Source organism: Diadema antillarum, unplaced genomic scaffold (genome assembly GCF_040938485.1).
Source record: "Diadema antillarum isolate AM-2024a unplaced genomic scaffold, OU_Dant_1.0 seq00000565_RagTag, whole genome shotgun sequence".
In the NCBI taxonomy this organism is placed as follows: domain Eukaryota; kingdom Metazoa; phylum Echinodermata; class Echinoidea; order Diadematoida; family Diadematidae; genus Diadema; species Diadema antillarum.
The window spans coordinates 171,424-197,734 of record NW_027271504.1 but is presented as its reverse complement, the minus strand read 5'-3'; the positions used below and the strand labels follow the sequence as shown (position 1 = coordinate 197,734).

Here is a 26,311-nt window from a genome sequence, read left to right as displayed (position 1 = left end):
GAGGGGCGTTACAGAACAACAAACTTGAATCATTTAGGGTCAAAGATACCTTTAACAGTGTGTGGATGAAGCAAAAATTCACATTCAAATACGTATAAATCACGGTTCTCACCTTTTCTAAAATAGAAATAACATTACGCCAATTTGAATGAACATGTTTGGAATTTGACTGCCCATACGCGGAATTGAATGACTGAAATACCATTTTCCGCCAGTGCTGGCGAATTTGAATGACTGAAGAGCACGTGCCAATTTGAATGCCCGTTTTACGATTCGAAAGGCACATGTGCGAATTTCATTTATCGAAATGCTAAATTGAATGAACATGATGCAATTTTGAATGACAGAATGTGCAGTAACAAGGATTTTCGCTAAATTGAATGAACCTTTCATCAAATTGACTGACAAAAGTGCAAAATTGGCCGGAAAAACCTATATTAAGTGCAAGTACCGTTGATCCATATTTGTGCTGGCAAGTTCAAGCAGTCTTCGTCATTATGGCCAATCACCGATTGATAAAGATATACCTCCAGTCAGACCCTATTGAAAATAATCATTAGTTATCAGTGACCAACTGCTGTTTCACACGCCGAAAATTAGCTTCAAGTTGACGTTGGGTGTCGTAATGGGAGTTGGCCCACTCTTACTCGATAATGAATATTTGAAATTGATGTAACAGAATTTCTTTCTTCCACTTCTTATCAACGAATAGGAGGCTATAACACAAAGTAGCACATTATCGATATTTTATCGTGATTCTAGGATGTTGCAAGCAAACAAACATTTTTACGCTAACGATCAGAAGATAATAAACATAATAAACGACACATCAACTCAGGCATTGTGGTATGTTAAATAAGACTCTCGACTTACAAAATGATGACGCGAGTTCAAATCCTGCCAGGTGCACGCGTCCTTCTTGACCTAGGTATAAAATAGGGGGTGCACGTCACGAGACCGACACCCACGAGTCATATAGCCCTCAAGTTATACAGCTCACAAGTCACACAGCCCACGAGTCATACAGCCCACAAGTCATACAGCCCACCAGTTATACTGCCCACGAGTTCGACACTGAGTAAATAAAGCCCATGAGTTCGACATCAAGTAAAATGAGTCCAGGATTTATACGGCTCAAGAGACCGACACTGCGCACAAAAGGCTCATGAGACCGACACTAAGGGTGGGATTTCACGGAGCACGCGAATGATTTGCGAAGGACGGGAATGACAAAATCCAACATTCGGAAAAGTTTTTCTCCGAATGTTTTCCGACAATGAAGCCGAAAACTATTCTTGCGCAATTTGTGCGAAGTTTCCACGACGTATGTGTGAATGTCGTGTGTATCATTGCTAAAGTACAGCATGTTACGTACACGAAGAACACGCGAAGGAAATGCGAACAACGAAAAATTTTCAATAATCATGGGAGAAAATGTACCGAAGGAGAGGTGGAAGCTGTCTTGAGTTAAATTTTTTTCTTTCCTCTATTTCTCCTTTCTTTTTCTCTCATTTTTCTATTGTGTGCTTGCCTACATTTTTTTTCCTAGGACTTATCTCCACTAGTAAAGCATATGATCTTTTTTTTTTTGCAGTTCCTACAACACATAATCTCTATACTTCAAATGAAATTCACATACTTTAGATTAATTTTAACTGTATTCTGCGATTTTTTTTTATATCAAACATTTCTTTCTCTTTGCTAGTCTTTCATTTCTTTTGTTACTATAGTTGTTGATAATTGTTTGATGTTTAGGTGTATGCTACGATTTTTATTTGTAGAAAACGTATATGTCATACATTCCCCAAACGTGCGCTAAACGTTCGCGAGAATGTCTGAAAAGGTACGCGAAGAGTTTGCGATTACGTCGTAAAATGATCGGAAAAACTTCGCAGATTTCGCGTAACATACGCGAGACATTTTTCAAAGTTTCGGAGTCTGTTTGGGGTTTCACGAACATTTTGCGAACATCGCGCGTGTCTTGCGAAGGTCTTGCGCATATGACGAGGCTTTAAAGACACTTTCGAGAACAATTCACGAGCAAATCACGACCAAGTGTGCGGAAAAGGTTCGCAGAAAATTTCAAACTTTTTTGAAATTCTCGCCGAAGTAAAAACGACATTCGCGAACAATTGACGACGCTTCCGAACCCTCACGTTCGTTTGGCGATCTTTTGCAGACCAAAATGCGAATGCTGGATTTTGCCATTCGCGTCCTTCGCAAATCGTTCGCGTGCTCCTTGAAATCCCACCCTTATTTTTTAGGGTGGGATTTCAAGGAGCACGCGAACGATTTGCGAAGGACGCGAATGACAAAATCCAACATTCGGAAAAGTTTTTCTCCGAATGTGTTCCGACAATGAAGCCGAAAACTATTCTTGCGCAATTTGTGCGAAGTTCCCACGACGTATGTGCGATTGTCGTGTGTATCATTGCTAAAGTACAGCATGTTACGTACACGAAGAACACGCGACGGAAATGCGAACAACGAAAAATTTTCAATAATCATGGGAGAAAAATAAAATGTAGCAAGGAGAGGTGGAAGCAATAAAAAAAAAGATCAACTCAAATCAGCTTTCTTGAGTTGATTTTTTTTCTTTCCTCTATTTCTCTTTTCGTTTTCTCTCATTTCTCTATCGTGTGTTTGCCTACATGTTTTCCCCTAGGACGTATCTCCACTAGTAAAGCATTTGATCTTTTTTTTTTTTGCAGTTCCTCCAACACATAATCTCTATAGTTCAAATGAAATTTACATACTTAAGATTGATTTTAAGTATATTCTGCGAATTTTTTTTTTTGTATATCAAATATTCTTTCTCTTTGCTAGTCTATAATTTCTTTTGTTACTATAGTTGTTAATAACTGTTTGATGTTTAGATGTATGCTACGATTTCTATTTGCAGAAAACGTACAGGGCATACATCCCCCAAACATGCGCTAAACGTTCGCGAGAATGTCTCAAAAGGTACGCGAACAGTTTGCGATTACGTCGTAAAATGATCGGAAAAACTTCGCAGATTTCGCGTAACATACGCGAGACATTCTCAGAAGCTTCGGAGTCTGTTTGGGGTTTCACGAACATTTTGCGAACATCGCGCGTGTCTTGCGAAGGTCTTGCGCATATGACGAAGCTTTAAAGACACTTTCGAGAACAATTCACGAGCAAATCCCGACTAAGTGTGCGGAAAAGGTTCGCGAAAAATTTCAAACTTTTTTGAAATTCTCGCCGAAGTAAAAACGACATTCGCGAACAATTGACGACGCTTCCGAACCCTCACGTTTGTTTGGCGATCTTTTGCAGACTAAAATGCGAATGCTGGATTTTGCCATTCGCGTCCTTCGCAAATCGTTCGCGTGCTCCGTGAAATCCCACCCTAAGCAAACAAAGTCCATGAGACCGACACTACACTTAAAAGGCCCACGAGACCGACGCTACGCATACAAGGCTCTCGAGACCGACATTACGCAAGAGGTTCACGAGACCGACACTAAGCAAAGAAGGCCCGCGAGACCGACAGGATGAACAGCGCCACCTATAGACCAATAAATTGTATAGGGTGCCCTGATAATGGCATACGGAAGATATGAGAGATGGAAAAGAAGAGTTGCCAGGGTGTTACCCCATCAGTTGCCCCCCACCCCCACCCCCTGAAATGATCAGGATCTTTCGTTGTGTTTGCGTGGGTGTGTGTTTGTGAAAAAAAAAAGTGAACAAAATTCAGTAAAAGTGTACAGCAGATCTTTCCACATTAACTTAAAGATACCAGACACCCTCGTTTGTATGTTAACCATATGACCTCTTTTATATATTTCTACTCCCCCCCCCCCCCCCCAAAAAAAAAAACACACACACACACACAAAACAAAACAAAACAAAGAGAGAGAGAGAGAGAGAGAGAGATCTGCCTTCGATGATTGTTATCATATTCTAGTGGGATCATCGAGAGGTATTTTATAGAGTGAAAATCGGCATGATTCGAGTATGCTTTTGGGTTGAATAGAGAAAAATCGGCTTGTAAGAAAATTCTTAGTGCAATTCCATCTAATCTACATATACAAAGTGGCTACCAAAATTGTTACGTTTTTATTCTTGTAGGCGGTTGCTTGTGGAAAACTCGTCACAGAACTGGCAAATTAACATCACTTAAATTACATGATGAGAAGGTGGGGCTGCAGACAAGGATTTAATACAAGTCAACGAATTCGGAAGAGCATAAAGCATAGATACATTTTTAATGCAAATACAATACATTGAATGGATGAGAGATAAGTGATTTTAGCTACTTCACGGATTTTGGGATCTTATGAGATACTATTGTCTTTTGTGCTATGATGTCATTCTGCATTGGCTTGACGAATTAGATAGGAAAAAAAAATCACGAAATGTAATGGCAGTAAATGATTAAAAAATGATAATTTCTCATATAGGTCCTCTATATCATATACATATTAGATTCGGATTCGGAAAAAACAAGATGCATCCATGAAAACAGCTATTTCACGAAAACTGTACTGTTTGGAAGAGAATAACACAAGCCACAAATCGAGGTGAATCCCTGCGATATAAAACGTTTTAATCAGTTGAGTTACATACATTATAGTTACAGAGAAAATTACAAATAGATCTTACTCCAAAACGTGTAAGCAGGAGGGTAGGATATCTAATATAGCCTAAGTAACTAGTGAATCGAGAAAGAGAAGAGGTAAAAAGTACATCCTGTCCATCTTCTAGCTAAAAACTGGGAAAGCCTATTAACAATAGCACGATGGCATTATCAATGCACTGAAATTAATCCATACATCCTTTTTGTCCTCTTTTATCAATTCATTTGTGGGGTTTTTTTTTTTCGTCTTTTTTTTGGGGGGGGGACATGAAGAATACATTTCTATTTTTCTAATTGGTAACAATGTCGCTCCCTGACAGACCTGCCCCCTAGAAGTATGTAGAAATACATATTTGATGTCGTTCATATGTAAATGGTCACCATCTTTCACTTGATAGCGTGACGAAATTGCACTCGCCAGTATGTAATTTTTCCGTTCATGGAACACCCTGTAAAGGTATTGACACGTAGATGGCGCTGTTTATCCTGTCGGTCTCGTGGGCCTTCTTTGCCTACTGTCGGTCTCGTGGGCTTTCTTTGCTTAGTGTAGGTCTCGTGAGCCTTTATTGCTTAGTGTCGGTCTCATGGGTCTTTTTTTGTGTGTGTGTGTAGTGTCGAACTAATGGGCTGTATGACTACTGAGCCGTATAACTCATGGGCTGTATGACTCCTGGACCTATTTTTGATGTCGGTCTCGTGGACCGTATGACTCGTGGGTGTCGGTCTCGTGGGATGACCCCTAAAAGAGGTACCTGGCAATGATAGGATATAAATAATACGTGAAGAAGGTCCTCTAGAGGAGGAGAAGTGGTAAGAGTGAAGAGGATCCCTTGGGTATAGAATATTACTATCATAGTTATTGTTTATCATTATCAGTAGTAATAGAAATTTAGTTGGTATTATATTTTTTTGACCCCAACAGGGAATCTACTTTCTTCATATTCAACATTCGGACATTTTCTGGCATATTTAAAAAAGAAAACAACCAAACACTTTACCACCAGTTTTCATTATTCACATCATCTTTTGATAGATTGAGATACTGTTTCATGCAGTTCAAATCTTCTTCAATTCTATTACAAAATTCTCCTTCGAATAGATAGTGTTAATGAAATTGAAACGTCATTTTCCTGTTTTATTTCCTAAGAGAACATGCATGTAAATGTACCAAAAAGGAATTGCCAAAGGCAAGTGTAATTGATCTCTTTATGAGATTTTGAGTGAATGCAATCTTGTTATTTCAGTTCAACATCATAAAATGAGTTTTATGTTTAAACATGTTCAAACTACACTCAACAGCGGCGTGTAAATAACTTTCATCTATCCTGTCGCGTTCATAGCTCACCTTTCCGCTGCGGTATGCTATCTTTACTGATTTACTAATAATAGATTGTACATAGAATAGTACTTAGAATTAAATTACTTTGATAATTATGTTTTCTTTACAGAAACATAAATTCATTTTTATAAACATTCGTCGAATAATCAACTAATTCTTTCCATCATACTTACCAATTGTTTTGTTTTCATTTAAATGAAAAAGTATTAAAATTGTTTCTTTGAGATATCATAAATAAGTTTATGTTTTTCTTCTAATTATTGTACAAATGATAGACATTTCAAATATTCTACTACCATATCGATAGTAGATGTTTCTGTATAATCACGTCTTAATGATTCAGGAAGAGCTTAAAATAATAAAGTATATATATATATATATATATATATATATATTTTGCTTATAATTCCGTGTTTTAATTTTTGGTTATAAATATAAAATTTTCATTCTTTAAAAAATGTATCGTTCAGAAGGAAAAGATCCGGCATGATACGACGTAGCCATCAGAAAAAAAGAGCGTTTTAATGAGTTTCATTTTAATCGTGTAAGAAAAAAATTGCATTATACTCCTTTTACCTTCTGTTCATATTTCAAACAACACTTAGTATACAAAACCTCTCAATTTTCAGTGTCAGTTATTGACAGTTGTTTATTCATATCGGTTTTTCATATTACTAATATCTCAAATTGAAAGACATCATGTCCCAAAAAGATTCAACCAGTTAAAACCCATTTTACTCACATTTACTCTCTTTGCATCGAAAGTGCGCCTAAGGCATTCCCTTCGAAAGCTGAGATTTGGAATTTGTAGGTCAACAATCTAAATATTCACTCCTCCTTTTTTAAACTGCTTGGTCATGGTTGTTCCTTTCACTTTTAAAGTTTTTGTTTGCCAAATAAAATTAGATTTAGAATATTAATTTTGATCTGTTTCAATTTTTTTTTCAGAAATCGTGACAACCATGAATATGTGGACTATTTGACTTTCAAATTAAGTTAACTTTTCACACCTATTATTCCTCCAAAAACATTGATTCTTTGATCTTCTTCGAATATCTAAAAGCTTTTTTAAACGAAATTATCGAATAGATCTTATAAGGCTTCAAACTTTTAAAGCTTTCCGAACGTTGGACATAATTGTAGTCGATAATTGGGGCCGAGGTGATTAGAAAGAGATGCAGAATTAATGATATTGATTCCCTGGAATAGCATTTCAAAACACCTGTATAACGATGAGGCTGGAACAGTACCGAAAAGACATCCATCACCTGTTGTACTTTAATAGGACGGTCAAAATGCTCTGTATATATTTGAAAAAAATGTATCTTCAACTTGTCAGGATGATTATAGTACCTGTTGAGTTGGTAAACTGACCCTGTCATTCCTAACTGTAAATGTCTCTCCCTATAATAGCTCGACTTCTGGTCAGACGTGAAAAAGATAGACGGCTCGACGGTGGACATCATGGTTCCACCGGCCCTCCAGGCGGACATCCGCGACACTCTGGCAGCCAAGGGATTGGAATTCACGGTAATGACGGCCGATGTCGGGGCTACTCTAGCCTCTCAGGAACAACAACGAGTCCAACAACGGGCCTCCCAACCTTCCAACCAAGCCCTGAGCGATTTTGACTACACCATATATCACAACTACGAAGAGGTATGATAATATGGACGGCACGGTGATGATGATAAGTTGGTGATTGCAAATTGCATGATCAATAACACTTTTTGCGATTAAGAGAAAAATGATATCCAGTTCTAATACACAAACCTAAATACACACACACACACACACACACACACACACACACACACACACACACTCACACCAGTGGCCGATCATGAAGGGGGTGCACCGAGCGCGCGCCCCCTCTTTATCTCTTTTTAAACAACAGAAATAAAAAATGGGGGGGGGCACATTTAAGTTTGTAAAGACGCCTCCCTTTTACGGAATTCCTTGAATCTGCCCCTGCACACACACACACATCATGAAAGAAAGAATAGGAAATCAAATGATGCTCAACTACATGTTTTTACTTTTGATATATTCATCACAATGTGTTTGGGATCGATTGCATGACAGTTTGGATCTATCACTTGAACTGTTCTCATATGTGATACTTATGCAAATATCTGTTCATGGGTAATTAATTAATACTACTGTTTACTTAATTGACTTCTGTATATGCATTTGTAATTCTATAGGTTTCATCCATATCTTTTGTACATGGATAACTGTCTGACTTACGAAACTAGTTCAGATATTGTGAGCATTGAAACCCCCCCCCCATATCGCTTGAAAATTTTAGGTTCTCCCTGCTTTATAACTTCAACGTCAAAAAGAAAGATGGGAGATTCGAAATTTGCTGTCTTTGATGATGATATACCCTTGCGTTTTGATTTTACCAACTGCTTTTAATTGCTTAATTTCCTGTTCGCTCTAGGATATGGAAACTTTAAGTATGGGAACTTAATTAAAAATGGAATTAGATTTAGATTTAAAAAATCAAGTTTTAGGCACTTGATAAGGTTTACATGGTGACAAATATGTATATATATATATATATATATATAAAGTTATATATAGGCATATGATTTTACTTTGATTATTTTGTATATGTATATGAAATTATTTCTTATCCCTTACTAGAGACCTTTGCTTTTGTAGCAAACTTATGTAACTGTACTGTATGTCCCCCCCCCCCCCCGAAAAAAAAACCGGGACCCTCCGCAATGATAACTTTAAAATTAGTGAAATCAATCCAAATATAATATCAGGGTATGAAATTATAACATATTACCCACATCTTACAATAAACCCCATCCAATTTGCTTCAGTGGTCAAGGAGAAATGAGGAGCATGTCAGGAATCCATTCTCTCCAAGTTCTGTAGATTGTGTTCACACAATATACAGTCCAAGAGCATCCAAGTGCTATACTTGGAAGAATCAGACACATGAAATGCTTTACAATGATTTACATTTCTTTGTGATGGGTTTTCTGAGAAATATAGCTAAGATGTTCTGTTTCAAGACCCTGAAGAGGCATTTAGACAGTTTAAACATTTTGGAAGTTATCAATGCAAAAATCCGAATGCATTTTTTTTTTTTTTGGGGGGGGGGGGGCATACAATATTTAAAACTGTATGTACAGTAGCATAGAAGGTTAATATGAAATATTAACTTAAATTTCAGATCCAGCAATGGGTTGATGACGTGGTGGCTGAGTATACTGGTCTGGTGACAAGGTTCGAGCTGCCGAGTGAATCGTATGAGAGCCGAGTAATTTCCGGATTAAAGGTGAGGCCTACGCACTGAAGCAAACTGAACAAAAATGATAAAGACACATTCCTTTCTCTCTTTACTCGTCTGTGTCCATTTCCTCATTGTTCGGAAACTGTCTCAAGTTCCTTTTATTCCCTTCCCTTTTGAAGACTATGTTCGATTTTATCCATCCCAAATGCCCGAGAAATAGGAGATGATTATCAATTTGCTCTATATAATACATCTATTAACAAACTTGAGATTTGATAAAATTGTATTCCGTATCAACCACACAGATTTTTGGTTTCTAATCGTGTTGAATATTACAACACAGGCGGTACAACCGCTGTCCACGGCAGTCAACACTTAAGATTACAGTTCGACCTCGATTATCTGGCCTCATTTTATATCCGGAAACCTCTATTATCCGGACGCGTTCACGCAGTGAAGGACTTTTTTTTTCATCCAAAAATTGAGAAAAAACAGAGACTTTAAAATCTTTTCATGGATCTATTTCACTGTTATTTCATAAGATGTGCATGATAGGTTTCTCAATATCTAATGAGGTAAAACATGTATGATTTTCACATAAAGATATATTTTATTTTTGTGAAGAAGGGACTACAATTTTGCGCAGGCTAGCATAGATTAGGCCTACACCATCGTTGCGGGGCACGCAACCTGCCTAGCTGCCATTGCACTGGGACGGCAGCTTGGACGGCTTAAGATTGTGTCTCCCATATCCGGCCAATTCGCTTATCCGGATGACCGCCGGTCCCGACATGGCCGGATAATCGAGGTCGAACTAAGCGACACTGATGTATCGATGATTATGTGATGTGTACCAGTGTGTGCCATTAGAACCGCATCTCGCGGACTTAGCAGTGGCCAATCGCGGGTATGGCAAAAAGTATTTACGATAAAGTATATCACATAGTTATGTGATACTAACACTGCATGGATGCTGGGAGAAAAGCATCTCTCGGTCACATGTTCCAAATTCAAGTAATCCTACTGGTCTAACATACTTATGTGGGATATAAAGTGCTGTAATGTCATGAACATATTGTGACTCATCAAGTCATAGTGTTAAACAGAGCAATACTATGTGAACACTGTGAAACATCACAGCTGAAATATTTCTCTGAATGTTTGTATTTTCTTCTTATGTAACTGTTTGTCTATTTTGCTCATGTAAAGGACCCCTCTGTAAATACAATGCAATGCAATACATCACAGTGTGAAATCGTTTTCACGTTATTAAATTCGAGACTTCCCACAGTACCGACTATAAGAACCCACTGTTAACACTCTGTGGGACCCTGTGTTCTTTCCATCAGGGTTATTCGTTAACCCCACCACAACCGTCCTCATACAAATCTAATCAAACATCATAATCTGCCAATCCTTTGCGTATATATTAGACGATGGATTCACTCAATGACGACATATACAAAGTCGTCACGTGACTCTCTCTCTCTCTCTCTCTCTCTCTCTTCAGATCTCGTCAGGGGGCGGTGGGAGTAAGCCGGCTGTGTACTTCGAGGGTGGTATCCATGCCAGGGAGTGGATATCTCCTGCAACAGTCATGTACATTACTGCCACTGTGAGTAAAATATTGTCAAAAAAAAAAAAACTTTCAACATCAGCAGATGAAATGGAGATCATGCTAGCAACAACAAAAAAATGCATTCGGAAGTGTGTGTATCATCGTCATAACTTTTGGATATTATTCTTATCTGCGGTAGGAGAAGTATTAGCGCTTTAGCAATGATAGACCAACACAATGAGATATAATGTGGTGTGTTAACCAAGCCTCGCTACTATTTCAGAGTGTGTTATCATCATTACCCCCAAATATTGCAAAGCACCAGGTAAAGTCACCAAGGTCAAGATGAATACAGTGCCTTTTAGAACATATCGCCCAAGCATATGCCAAGATACCAGGCTGATTATCAACATTTCCCTTTGCTTACTTTATACTTGTCTATAGATGCTTAGAGACTATTCATACGGTACTGATCCAGACGTACAGGAACTCATCGACAAGTTAGACTGGTACATTGTCCCATCTCTGAACGTCGACGGATATGTATACACGTGGACAGATGTAAGTGATCTCCCCTCTCTCCCCCTCTCTCTTCCTTACCTATTCCACATAATATTATTCGTATGTATGTATGCATGAATGATTGAATATAAATGTATTATATATATTTTTATGAAATTCATTAACTATACATAATATGTATGATGTATTCATAAATATATATACATATATATATATATATATATATATAAATTATATATATATGTATATATATTTATGTGTGTGTGTGTGTTTGTGTGTGTGTATATATATATATATATATAAAACTGTCAATAGGGCGAATATACGTATGGAAACTAAAACGAAGTATCCTACGGGGAATTCGCTCCAAATGAATTTTTTTTTTCCTTATCAGGTTTTGACAATGTTTTTCATTTCATTTCATTTTTATTTCATTTTATTGTTTCTGTATGGCACAATATAATCAACTCTGATCACTTTCAGAAATAAACATATGATTCATAATAATTCATGGCTGATTTTGCACATGACAGGTAATCAAATCTTAGTGACAAAGAGCGAAGACATAATGATAATAAACAAAAAGTCAAGGTACCATACAGGAGGATCCCCAGTAAGCCGAGCTTGATATTGGGGCCTCATACACAGATAAATGAATAAACAGTTTCAACCAACTGTCGGTTTACTTAACTACAACAAGACAAACTAGTTTTACACAACAAAAACAGTTACACAACAAAACATACACGGATATGTACGCAGGTGATGCTAAGAAAGAAAAACAACGAAGAAGGGGACAGCGATAATGAAAGATGGTGAGAAAGAACAGGAGAGAGAGAGAGAGAAATAGAAAGACTCCTTGTTCACTGTACAATAACACACTGTGCAAATACAACACTATTGCAGGTGCATACACCCTGTTGCCAGGTAACGGCTGGGTGTAGCAACGTACGGACCAGTTACATCTGTATATAAAAATAGAGAAACATTCCATGACATGCCTGCAACAATGACTTATCAGTGATCTAGGGCCCAAGAACTACTCCACATTAGGACACAGATGGCGTAAGGTGTGTAGATTGAGGACTGTACCATCATTACAATTTAGGGAAGATTGTCAGCGATGCAAAAAAAAAAATAGTGCATATATTGGATGTGCATAGAAAACGGGTCATTGAGGGAATGTGGTATAGGTATATTATCTGCTTTTTCTCCACACACAAAAAATTGTATTTTCTCATAAACATACAGAATTTAGAGGTATAAGGTGCATTTTGTGCTCTTGTCAGTTCAATTCTGCATTGAGTTCATATTAATGCATGATTTTTCAAAAAGGGTAATATTTGCATTTTTTCTGAATATTTTCGTGCTTTTTTATCAAAATTCCTCAAACTATCATTTATTCCGCATTTCCCCTTATGACTGGAAATAGCTTTAAGACTCGACATATGTCGACATAGGCGGGTGGTCCGGGGCCACCAGAAATAGAAGTTGGACCACACGTTTTAAGGAAAGATAAGGCTTGATGATTTTATCTGTTGTATCATTCATAATTTTATGAGTTATTGAATTAGTGCATTTTGCAAGAAATAGTTTGATATAAAAATTCAATAATCAAGTGAATTTGTCTCATAGTTGTAATTTCTACCATTTTCAAGAGTCTGAGTGGCAGTGATTTGCCCACAGTTTATCATAATATCTACAGCGACAGACCCATATTGACATGCAGATTTCTTGGTGACTATTGTTGAACCTTTACTCATTTTTATTTATTGACTATATAACCTATGCTGTGCAGGACCGCCTCTGGCGTAAAACTCGCTCCAACAACGACCACGCCGGTGGATCAGGATGCACGGGCACTGATCCTAACCGGAACTGGCCATTCGAGTGGGGAGGTATCGCTTATACTTCACATCGTTATGACATCTGATTTGCCTCTAATGTCTCTTTAATAAACTCAGTTATGTGTTTGATACCGACATTTGATTACTTGGTCGTATCAACCATACAAGCAGTAATATTGAAGCTGATTTGGAATTCAATTTGAAGACAAATCCCTCATATGTAAGTTACATCGTACTTGTGAAATTTAATCCCAGGCCTCGATTCATGTTAAGCAGCTGCTTATGATCGCGGATTCCTGCTGGGGTTTTTTCTTACAATTACAAATATTAACTCAAATAAGTAATTCCCTTTTCTTCTACATTTTCGTTATCGTAATGATATAACATACTTTGAATGAATATTCAATCATTATCTATAGCTAATTTACAATTGCTGTTTTCATGTTCTCCTTCTGATTTACTTTCTAATGTAGTATGCTAAGACTTCTACAAACAAACAAGGCCTAAATGCTAACGAAAAATCACATTCAAATTGTAATGCTACACAATCATTAGTATTAGTATTTTCCGTTGTTTTTCTGATATCTCCCTCATCAAATGAGGATGTTTTAATCGATGCGTTGAGACTTTAAGACACCATCATTCACTTTTGTTGTTTACCCAACTTCCAGGAGAAGGCACGAGTGTTTTTCCCTGCTCCAACGTGTACCGAGGCGAAAAAGCTCTATCCGAGCAAGAGGTTGAAGCCGTTGTCGATTTCCTCAGGGAGAAAAAGGCTGCTGGACAGGACTTCATCTGGTTCATCGACTGGCACAGCTACACGCAGCTTGTCATCTCGCCGTGGTCCTTCTCAGCCGAGGAAGATGTTCCGAAGGACATGGATGATCAGGTACAAACCTTCTATGGTGTTGTGTGGTACTCTGGTCTTCAATCCATACCATTCATGTCAGTTCACTTGTCAGTTTTGGTTATTCGACACCATTCCTTGCAACACAAGTTCACTCTTGGCGTATTAGCATTAATGTGGAGCAGGAATGAGGAGAATAATCGAGGACAACCTCTTCCCCTCGTGCCTTCGATGGCTCTCCTCGTATTCAAAAAGCATTTGTTTTATAAGGTTGTTGGTTAGGTTCTTGCTTTGGAGGATCGAGGTCGTTGACTTGTTTCAGGTCTTAAAACAGATGAAGAGTGAGAGGGGGCGGTGTTTTTGTAATCAACATCGATAGCGGCGAAAAAGGTTGGATATGGCTTTGGGTAAATGAAAGAGTTGTGAGTACTTCCAGTGTCTTGGCCATCTACTGGGAGGTATGATAGGCACATTTTGTGGCGTGAGAGGGAGGGACTTGATATGGGGGTTTCTTAGAAAGAGAATGTGTGTCTTCTTCTCAAACGGAAGGGATCCTACTGTCTTTTGACAGATTCTACATGACAATAGTAACGCATGTAACCATGGTAACAAATCGATTTCTCTTTCCCTTCTCCCTCCCCCTTTCTCTCTCTCTGTCTCTCTCCCTTTCTTCGCCTCCCTCCTGTTTCCTCATTTTATTTGTACCTGTACGTGTGCTTTGCTAGGTCTTGTTTTGTTTATTTTACTTTTTTCTTAGTCTTTGTCGTCTATCTAATATGTTCGCATATAATATATATATATATATATATATATATATATATATATATATATATATTTATCCCTCTCTCAAGCTATCTAACTCTCTCTCTCTCTCTCTCTCCCTCTCTCTCTATCTTCCCCTTCTCATTTTGTCTGTGTTGTGTTTTGTTTTTCTGACTCTTTCTGTATCTGCAATTACGCGTGAACCAAATACACTCCACAGCTTAGTTTGAGACCGTGATAACTATTTTGAATCCCATTTCCTTTTTTCACCTTTTATTCTGTTGATGCACAATGCAAGTTCAAGTCAGTTAAGTCCAATTTTATTTCTTCATTCCGTTTTCAATATGATATATGGCAGAATGTAGCAAAATGTCATGAATCGTATCATCTGCTCCTACGCATCAGTACGCATGATAATTGTATTAATAATGATGAAGATGATGATAATAATGGTAATAATAATGATAACGACAATGATGATGATGATAATGATGATAATGATGATAATAAATGGTATCTTTATAGCGCATCTCTAATGAACTGATCAATGCGCTTTACAGCCACATTTGTCCAAGTGACAAAGTCAAAGAGAATATAGGAGCTTTTTTTTCAAATTCTTTTTGTATATTAAAAACCGAGGGTGATGAGTGGAGTTCCTTTGGCAAGGTATTACATGCCTTTGGCCCGCAAAAATGATAAATTATACGCTCACCAGCCTTTGTTTTCACGCGTGGTATCCGTAGTATCCGTAGAATCCATGGCAGAGCGCAATTTATAAGCTGAACTTTGGGGAGAGTGCAAAAGCTGTGACAAGTATTTAAGAGCAGAATTGTGTAGGCAATGAAAAACCAACAAACATATCTTATATGCGACTCTCTTGTCGACAGACGAACAATGTGATTGTTTAAGTAGTGGAGATGCACGATAACCCCCGCATGCTCCAAGCACAACACATTATGGAATACACTCGTATATAAAGGAAAACAATACTTATAAAGATGAAAATATAACACAATATCAAATTAAAGGTACACTTTATACGAGAGGAGACATTTCGACTTAAATTTCCTTCGTGTCTGCATCATATTCAAACAGTCGGTAGAAATGCGAATGTCATTTCCTTTTAACCCTTTATTCTCTCTCCTCCCTCCCCCCCCCCCTTTCTCTCTCTCTCTCTCTCTCTGCCTCTCCCTTTAATGTGCGTCATCAGCTGGATGCGGCAAATGAAATGGTCAACGCAATCTTCGCCACACATGGAAAAAATTATACAGCGGGACCAACCGCTAAACTATTTCGTGAGTGCCCTACCTTTGATTGTACACTCTTGAAACATCCGAGTCAGAACTGACCCGGAACTGGGTCCGTTGGGGTCACACACCGTTCCGGGTCACAAATGCCTTGGAAGTTGGTCATGAAGACCCCAAATGGGGTCACCCTCATATCTGACCCCATTCCTTGTCATTTCTGACCCGGAACGGTGTGTGACCCCAACGGACCCAGTTCCGGGTCAGTTCTGACTCGGATGTTTCAAGAGTGTACAATCTATTGTATATTATTATATAAACATTTGAAATTTGTCTTCGTATTAGATTTGTCTTTAAAAAACAATCAATTGAAGGTACGAAAAGAAATGGTACCGCTGGAATTGTTGTTACGTAAGATCGTATAACAAGACCGACTTGAATGAAACAGTAAGATACAGAAATAATTTTGATCAGACTGAGGAACGTTGGAGAGGACTTATTGTGTCTCTACATAGTAAATGATTTGTCCTTCAAAATTTCAAGTTTATATTATAGTTGTTCATATTTGTAACTTTTTTTGTAAAAATTAGGGAGTAAACGCATAATCGCCTATTCTTTATGACATATAACTCATGAACTAACATCAGCGTTTATTTTTCTGAGGGTTTGTTCATAAAACTACGTCGACGTAGTTTTATGTACAAACCCTTATCATTATTATAATCATCTGTGTAAATATCACCTTCCTCATTGTTATCATTGTTACAGTTACTATAATGAGTAATATCGCTGTTTTTGTTTTTACTAACTACTACTACTTTTACTACTCGTATACAGCAGGGTTGTATACTTAGAATAGCAGTAGAAGTACAGCTTTTGCGAGTTCTTTTATCTGTTACTACTCGCTAACTTACTACTTCTTATACTACTACAACTATCATTATTATTATTACTGCTACTTCTACAATTACCATTACTACTTAAATAACTATTATCATTATGATTATCATTGTTATTTCTACTACTACTATACGACTTCTACTGCTACTTCTCTTATTACTATTACCACAACTATCAGCTGACTATATTACTTTTACTCGAAATACACCATAGTTGTGTGCGTAAAGTGGAGATTCAAAGAAAATTACAACTTGACACAAACTATATTATGCTGTGTTTATGCTAGAATCTTGGAAAGAATTTTTTCTCATCCCACAACGGGGAATGAACAACAGCAAAGAGAAAATCCATACGACGTCTAGGGTAATGACAAAACTGAAGCAGGTTTTTACAGACGTAATTTATCTAACAATCCAATCTACCAGCAGGCAACGACGCGTCGTATGGATTTTCTCTTTGCTGTTGTTCATTCCCCGTTGTGGGATGAACAAAAAATTCTTTCATTTTGTCATTTCCAAGATTCTAGCATAAACACAGCATATAGTTTGTGTCAAGTTGTAAATTTGAATTTCCACTTTACGCACACAACTATGGTGTATTTGACGTGCCATAGTTTAAACAATGTAAGTTCATTCATTGCTACTAAAGAATAGGTTAAGGGGATGGCTAGTAACTGATCAGCGGGAATGCGGGGGGGGGGGTGATTGTTCCAATCCTTGTGGGATTCATTTGAGAGTACATTTGTTATCTATTGTTGTGTGAAAATTATTTGCTTCAGAATGGTCTCATATTCAGAATGGCCTGTACAGTGTCGGGGCGATCAACAGGCATGCAAACCTGGAAACATTAAACTGCATATTATTATTTGAATATGAAACCATTCTAAAGCAAATCATTTTCACACAACAATAGATATAATGTAGGCCTACTCTTAAATGAATCCCACAAGGATTGGAAAAATCATCTCCCAGCATTCCAACTGATTCCCACTGATCTGTTACTAGCCATCCCCTTTAAATTACTTCGATTTAGGGTAATTGTGATATTCTTCGAAAGGAAAGGTGGTACAGAAGTCTAATTTACCTGTGCCTATACCATCACTAGAAAGGCATATTTAAGTTTTTTTTAGAAGGCAAGGACCATCGTATTTTGAAGTTTGAAATGTCCGCCTAATAATTGTGACTGTGAATGAACAGCAAACCACCGTGTATAATAGATGAATGCATAACTCAAACAGCAGCAAGGTCAAGCGAATGCTGGCAATGACTTTGGCCACAGTGTTCGGGGCAGGCAAGAGCATGAGAGACATGGAATTTTATTTTTTATTTGATAGATTGTTGTTACTGTTGATGTTTTTAAAGCAGATCATTCAAATGACAAGGAAAAGCGTTAGATCACTTTGCAATGGAATGGCGCATATAGCCCGGGAAAAGTTTTCAACTTGAATCTGCGCCCTTGGTCTGTTGGTTATGTCACTCTGTTTTGTTATGAGGCGCTATGTTGGTTCCGCCCAAGAATTACTACACTTTGATAATAAAGTTCCTGGAGAACTACACTGAAGTTCTGTGATTGTGTTCTTCATTACTGGTGTGATGACAGCTGGAAACTTGAATCCCGTGCGTCGATCACCAATTTACCTATGAAGGAGGACATTACTGGCAACCCTTGTCGTCACAAGGATAAAAAGTAGGATGAAGATGGAGATGTTGGTATCATTGTGGAATACCTCAATCCTTCTTCCCTGGTACAGAAACCCCTTGGTGGTTACAATCTCGTGACTGCCTTCGCTGATGTTGGCCGGTATTCTGAACCTCAACTATCACTTAAACCAGATGTTGATTCCACTCTGCGCAAGATCAGCCAGTGGAATATTGTAGCCTCAGATCTGACATATGCGTTTTATCCTATCCCCTTCTCCCATGAGTCCATGAAGTACTGCACATTACATGGTGTTGCTACGCCCTTCCGTGGAGTGCGTGTGTACATTCGCTTGGCTATGAGAATGCCTGGCTCAGAAACCTCTCAGAACTCATGTGTCGCGTACTGGGTGATCTCCTGATGGAAGGTGTTGTCGTCAAACTTCCTGATGACCTGTACGGTGGTGGTGACACACCAGAAGCCCTCTTGCATAACTGGGGTCATGTCCTTCATGCGCTGAGCAAGTCAGGGCTCAACCTCTCTGCTTCGAAGACTACCATCTCCCCCAAGACTACCACCATACTTGGATAAATATGGTCTCAGGGCACCCTCAGGGCTAGCCCCCATCGTATCGCTGCTCTAGCAGCATGCTCCCATTTATCTATCGTCAAAGGTATGCATTCTTTAATAAGATATTTTAGGATGCTTACCCTCGTTAACCCCTACTGCGCTTCCTATATCTTTCCATTTATAGATGGCGTCGTTGCAGGTCGATAGTCTCGGCCGGATGCCATTTCCTGGACTAATGACCTCCGCTCTGCATTCCAGGAAGCCCAGCATGCCCTTACCTCCCCCGCACGACCACTCTCCCCCACTCTTTACTGACCAACTGTGGCTAGTCACAGATGGATCAGTAAAGAAGCATGGCAGCGGTTCTACTCTATATGTCATGAGGAATCAGAAACCTCTTGTGCGTTTTCTTCAGTACCAAGCTAGGGGAACAACAGATTACCTGGCTCCCATGCGAGATGGAAGCCTAATTATCTATTGCTGCCTCGTCAACCTATACATTTATAATTGTTCAGTCCAAGCACCGCTCATGTGTCCTTACGGACAACAAACCATGTGTCCAGGCATTCAAGACGTTGTGTCGCGTTGAATTTTCTGCCAGCCCCCAAGTGTCCAATTTCGTGTCAACGATGAGCACACACCAATTGTCCCTCCGCCACCACTCTGGATCTACAAGTGTCCAGTCCGATTTCGCAAGTCGTCATGCACCAGATTGCAATGACTCATATCATGTCAAGTGTGCACATTTGTTAGACAGTTGGAGGACTCTACTGCATGCACGTCGCATTTCAGCAGTATGATGACGTGCTGTCTGGGAACACTCGTCCCCACCCCCACCCCCTTACACATCTCGACCATCTTGGATCAAGATTCATTCTGAATGTCCGTCTTAACGACGCACTCGTGCAAATCTTGTCCAGGGTACGCGACCGTCTAAGAAACTCACAAATGTTCAGGGTGTCAGCGCTACCTCGTGATCCCGGTAGCCACAATCGCACAGGACGAACTCCTAACAGGTCCGTCAGGAGCAAGCTTTGGTGTCCCCCTACCCCCCCCCCCCCCCACCCCTCGAAGCCATTGTCGTCCCTCGGTATGTCATCAATGGTCTCACTGCCATCCATGTCCAGTTAGAGCACCCTAATGCTCACCAACCTGCCAACTAAAGACTGTTGCGTCCCAGTATTTCTGTGCCCTTGACATGGAGTCTGCCGTCCAACAGGTCACTACATCCTGCAACCACTGTGTCTCTCTTCAAACTGTCCCTCGGTTGGTCCACCCGCAGTCCACGTGTGACCTTCCTGATGTGGTTGATATCCCCTTCGCGGCTAACGTGCTGAAACTGTCTCGCCAACTTTTCTCATCCTGCGCGAAACGGTCAGCTCATATCCCCGCCTTATCACTGATGAGAAGAAGGAGGCTCTGTGTGATGCCATTCTCCAACTCTGCCTTGAATTGAGACCTCTTGATGGCCCACCATCAGTTATATCCGCACACACCCAGCTCCTGGCTTTTCTGGTTTCCTTTCGTCCCACAATATTCGCATCGTACTTGGGCATGCAAAGAACAAGGACTGAAATCATGTTGCTGAAAAAAGCAATTCGTGAGTTGGAAGATGAACTACTCCGCCATGACCCTTCTGGTGCCTCCATTACATTTCTGATCATTGATGTTGCCACTGCCTGCCTGAAGAGTCGTCTTTGATCCCGTGGCTTGTCAGCAAGGGGAATATAAATGTTATGATCATCTCACAAGCGAGTAGGTTCCTTTTTCAGACAAGGGTCTAATCACTGCCCAATATGTTCAGCGACTGAGAAATCATCCATACAGCTTGGAGTCAAAGACTACATCAGGCCTCACACTTTCTCCACCTCGCAGCTGCGTTGGTGCCCTCGAATACCTCCTTGCTGATCGGTCATAACAACATATCAGACCACGTCACCTGGTTTGCTCTATCGACGGCGAGTGGTGCAAACATCCGGAAGTTCGTTGGCTCGACCATCTTCCTACCGTGTCAGACATTCCGACTGCTTGAAGGTCCCTTCTACCCTTTCTCCTCGTCACACATCGCCTCTTGTGGAATCTGATGATGAACTTGAAGGAGACGCTGAGGTTCAGCCCCACCTAGCCATCCCGCCTGGTTAGGCCCTACCTCCTACCCCTCGAACCTGCCGCCGATACTCCTTCTGCATCTCCTGATGACCTCCATGACACAACTGAGGACCCTGCTCCACCGTGCCCTCCCTTAGATGCTCTTCCTAGAGTTCCACATTCGGCACAATTCTCAATATATCAGTTACAATAAGGGAGTTTAAGTGAAGGTTGCTTACCTGTTAGGATAATAGTTGTATGAAGACTTGTTCTAAGACATTTCAGTTAAGTTTTATGTGATTTATTATTCACTGTGGGAGAAACAAAAAAAAAGAAGGGGGAGTAGAGAAATCACGCCATTTGTTACATCGCCATCTTCTGTTATGAAGCGCTACCTGGTTCAGCCCTAGAGTTACTTCACAAGATAAAGCTCCTGGAAAGCTGCAGTGAATTGTGTGATTGTGTTCTTTATTACTGGCGCTGTGTATTGTGTATAGGACACGAGTTTGCATTTGCTTGTTGATTCTATTCAGTGACGTCACAAATATATCAAACGTGATCGGCGAATTCCGGCAGGTTTTTGAAAAAGAAAGGAGAATAGTAATTCTTCTAGCTTTGTGTTGCACAAATCTTTTTCCGTGAGTTTTCCGTTAAAATGATTGGGGCTAAAACTGGCTAAAACTCTCATTTACTATTCCATTCAATATGATTCATGTTTAATATCTTTGAATGTAAAGTTTGATATAGCAGTAGAAGTACAGCTTTAGTGAGCAGTTATCACTTCGATTTTTAGCAACACATGTTACTTCTCACTCTACCAATGTATGCCGTTTGCTATTTTTTTTTTATTTCTTTCTTTTATTTATCCAGCCCCGCGTCCGGTGCCAGCCAAGACTGGGGCTACGCATCATACATTAGTGGTGAAGATAAGATGTCGAGCGGTCTTGGTGCCAAGTACTCCTACATAGTTGAGCTCCGAGATACCGGAGAGTACGGTTTCTTGCTCCCTGAGGACCAAATCCTCCCAACGGCCGAAGAGAGCTACGCGGGCATGAAAGCAATGGCGAACTTCATCATAGCTCGAGAGGGAATATAACATCTGCACCCATCTCGCCAAGTGTAACATGAATAAAGAACCAGTAATTAAAGCTTGTGATGTGCAGGTAATAGATTTATACAGTGATGCAATTCAAGTTGACATTATACATACGTATAAGATAATTAAGAAATTTACACCTGTAAAATTACTTGAATATTCCAGCATCCTCAGCTCTTCTCTTTCCATTATCTCTATGTCAGGAAAGCCTTAAAATCAAAAGCAAACATGTCACGCAGCAACATGATGAACACCCTCAAGGAAATTTGCGAAATGTTTCTCAGAAAATTGCACCACACTGCGTGAGGGAAAGATCGAAAAGATAGCATTTTCAAATTGTTTCGGCCCTTTACATACATAATCTTAGTAGTGTATTAAGCCTATTACACGAGACTTGCTGTTCTGCTTTCAGCATGCAACCAATTCGGGCATAACGGGTTTATTTCCCCTTCTTCTCCTTCATCTTCATTGTATTCTACTCTTTTATTGCCCTATATAGGATATGGAATCCTGGCTTGTGGAAACTGCTGTACAACGAGACTTAATTCTTTATCATTGATAAAGAAAAGAGGCATACGGATAATTAACTTCGCTACATTTCTGGAACACACTAATGCCTTATTTTTTGTTTTCCCAGTAGAACACTTAAGATCCAGGATTAATATTATTTCAATATCGGATCATTCAAGTATCAGTTAAACTCAGGTGGTCTCCCCGATGTGTTTTCCTCGAAGTTTGTTTTAAAAAATCCGGAAGTTCATTCTTACCCCACAAGACAAAAAGATTCCTTTCATCTCTCTCCTGTACCGACTGTATCTGCTTTAAAAACAATAACTACTACAGTACCTAAAGTTTGGAATGATTTGGATAGAGAAATTATCCAATCTCAGTCTCTTATTTCATTTAAGCATAAACTTAAACTAGTTTTTCTGAATTCATGTTTTTAGCTATTCTTCAATCCTCCTCGACATTCTCTGTCCATACTTTGTATTACTGTCATTATCGATTATGTAACATGTGCCTCGCTCGCTATTTCTTATTATCTCCTGGACTTTGTGCATATTTTGTATTTCTGCTATTGTACACTGTATTTGACTTGTACCTTGCTCAGGTGATTACACAACACTCAAGAAGTCTTTGTTTTCTTTGTCTTTTCTTTGTCTTTTTTATTCTTCGACGTTTATATTTCCCCAATTCACATATTGTCATTCCTTACAATTGTAAATTTCAAGTAAGAATTAATCTCACATCCTCATCTGGGAATCTACAACCTACAAGCAATGCTTCTATGTAGATTCTTCATATTTCTCATGTTAAATTGTCCTAAAGCTGTACTTTACAATTCATCCATGCTTTTGTATTGTTATGTTCATGGTTTATTTATTTGTTGAAATGTCGAATATGGAAAAATTGAAACAAACAAACAATCTTCCTTTCTCTTCTTTTTCTCCTGCTCCTCCTCTACTTATTCTTCGCTTCACATCGGTCTCCCTCCATTGTGAATAGTATTAACTTCTGCATGTAATGACACCTTTTTTGAGTGATTAGAAGAATACCGGTACGTATAACGATACTGCGAGCTCTGCATCAAGAACGGCAATACAATCCACTTCATACACGATACATACACTGATTTTATATTAAATATATTGACAGACCGGACTATGGGCCCTTAAGTGATCATGAACTACATTTTGTATATCCAGTTACCTGAATTACCCATGATGACGCCCAGTACGTCAAAGATTTGTAGATGGCCATTCAAAGGATCCATTCTGAGCCTGAGGAGTTCCATGTAGAAATTAGATAATAAAACAAAAATACAGCTGAGGCCAATATGATGGTATGCTGATGCGCATCGTCGTATATCTTATTTCTCTTATAAAATTCAAACAGAATGATGATAGATCGTCAGTTGTTGTTGTTGAGTTTTTGGCGCTTTACAGTCAAAATTGACTATTTACGCCACTCTGTACGGTGCGTTTGTTGTGCTTGTACAGTGGTCTAATCGGCACCGCCTGGTCTTTTGTTGTTGGTTTGTTATTCCCTTTCTTTTGTTAATAATTAGCTTTTGCACTGATGGGAATAGATCGTCAGCTCATCTTTCTTGCCATTTGAAGGGGGGTGAGGGGCAGGAATCGGAGCTTAAAGGGATCATATAGTTTTGGTTGAGACCTAATTTCAGGTTTCTAACATTTTTTGGTGAGATAATGCGAAACCTCTCATGAAATATGAAAGAGCATGTAATTCCATGATGAATTCAAAGTTTATTCAATTAGAATTGGTTTTGAAATGGCTGAGATATCCCAAACAATAAATTCTAATAAAGTGTGGGACCCACCTTTTATTACAATCGCTTTTTTACTTTGTTTTTGGATGTTTCAGCCATTCCAAACCCGATTTTCATCAAATAAACTTTGAATTCCTCTTTAATACCAATACTGTACCTTCCCTTTAAGAACGGGGAGTTTTGATCAGATTAAAAACCAAAATTGTTTATTTCAGAATAACTATATACAGGTACAGAATATACATGGGAAATGATGATAGGAGCTTAAACTGAATAAATACAAAGAACTCACTCTGTGGGGTTTCGCCACGTTTCCACTCAGATTCATTATTCATCAAATACAAGATTTTAAAAATCAAAGATTTGTTTCTTTTTCAACTAAGTCAATTCATGTTCAAATACAACACAAATGCTCTCCACAATATATTTAATTCACTGTTTCCACGAAATCGATGTTTTCATGATTATCCTACTCGGCAGCCTAATGAGTTTCATTTACCTCATTTCAGAGCCTTATTAGCTCAGAATACATTTATATACACCGGCCCTAAATTTTGGAATTCATTAAGTTCTGAAATGAAAAATTCTCCACCGTTATACTCTTTTAAGCGTAAATTGAAATCTTTTTTGTTAAATTCTGGCTGAGATATTTATTTTCATTACCTATATAGGCCACAGCAAACATGAGGTTCATCATCAGTTATTGAATTCATCCTTATGTAATGAAAATACGGCATCATAAAGTAATGAAATTCGGCATTTTATTTCCTTAGTTTTTCCACAGCTGAGTGCAGTCGCCAGCTGTTTGAAATACTTCCTCAATCCCCTCTTCCGTTTCTCTTGTCCAGCGTGTAGGCATTCTCTCTATCTCTTCTTTTTTTTCCCTTTCTTCCTTTAGATTTGATTTGTTATAGTCCTTTCAATCGTATCCCCCTCAGTTTAGTCATGTCATGTTGTTCTTTCATGTTCTCTCTCTCTCTCTCTCTCATGTTGTCTCTGTTGTTTGTTTCATTTTGTCTTATTTTCTGTATTATGCACTTGTAATTGCAATAAGTATTTTTGGAGATATTTTGAAGTGGTCCACAATCTCCAAGCAATGCTTTTAGTGAACCTCTCGGTTCTCATTTTTTAAGCCTTCAAACATAACTTTGTAATTCTAGTATGTGTGCATATCTATATAAGTTTGTTGATTACCATTGATTGTCACACCTTGTAATGTATATATGCTTATGATAGAAATTCTGATTTACTTTGTGTTATGTTTTGTTGAAAGAAAAGCGAGAATGAAATAAATGAAGTGAAATAAACCCCTTACGCAATGTTCTCTATGCCATTTTATTTTATTTCAGTGGTCAATGCTTGTAACTGTTGTGTGTTTACGTATTTTGTGGGGTTGTCGCGACGTAGAATAATATATATGTATATATATATATATATATATATATATATATATAAAATGTATATGATATATGTGCATACAATATATAAATGTATGTATATATACATGTACATACATATATGTTTATGTATATAGTTATATATAATGTGCGTGTGTGTGTTTGTGTAAAAAACACAACAATAAATCGTAATCAACAAATTACTTGAAGCAACAGCAGTCAAACGATATACACGTATACGATGTGAATGATTCAGTAAATAATGTCAGCAAATATATATATATATATATATATATATACATTATATATATATGTATATATATATATAAATTATATATATATATATATATATAT

At 38.5% G+C, this 26,311-nt stretch overlaps 1 protein-coding gene across 1 annotated transcript in view; it reads left to right on the top strand.

Annotated features, from left to right (window-relative positions):
• LOC139735191 (carboxypeptidase B-like) overlaps positions 1–22,270 on the top strand; it is a 29,959-nt gene extending 7,689 nt beyond the window's left edge. The window contains exons 4-13 of the mRNA XM_071645951.1: positions 7,356–7,601; positions 9,139–9,243; positions 10,709–10,813; positions 11,201–11,317; positions 13,077–13,176; positions 13,797–14,014; positions 18,629–18,850; positions 19,271–19,429; positions 20,369–20,460; positions 22,045–22,270. Coding sequence (XP_071502052.1) covers positions 7,356–7,601; positions 9,139–9,243; positions 10,709–10,813; positions 11,201–11,317; positions 13,077–13,176; positions 13,797–14,014; positions 18,629–18,850; positions 19,271–19,429; positions 20,369–20,460; positions 22,045–22,270 — 1,590 coding nt within the window. The remainder of the gene's footprint in view (positions 1–7,355; positions 7,602–9,138; positions 9,244–10,708; positions 10,814–11,200; positions 11,318–13,076; positions 13,177–13,796; positions 14,015–18,628; positions 18,851–19,270; positions 19,430–20,368; positions 20,461–22,044) is intronic.
• Positions 22,271–26,311: the final 4,041 nt, after the last annotated feature.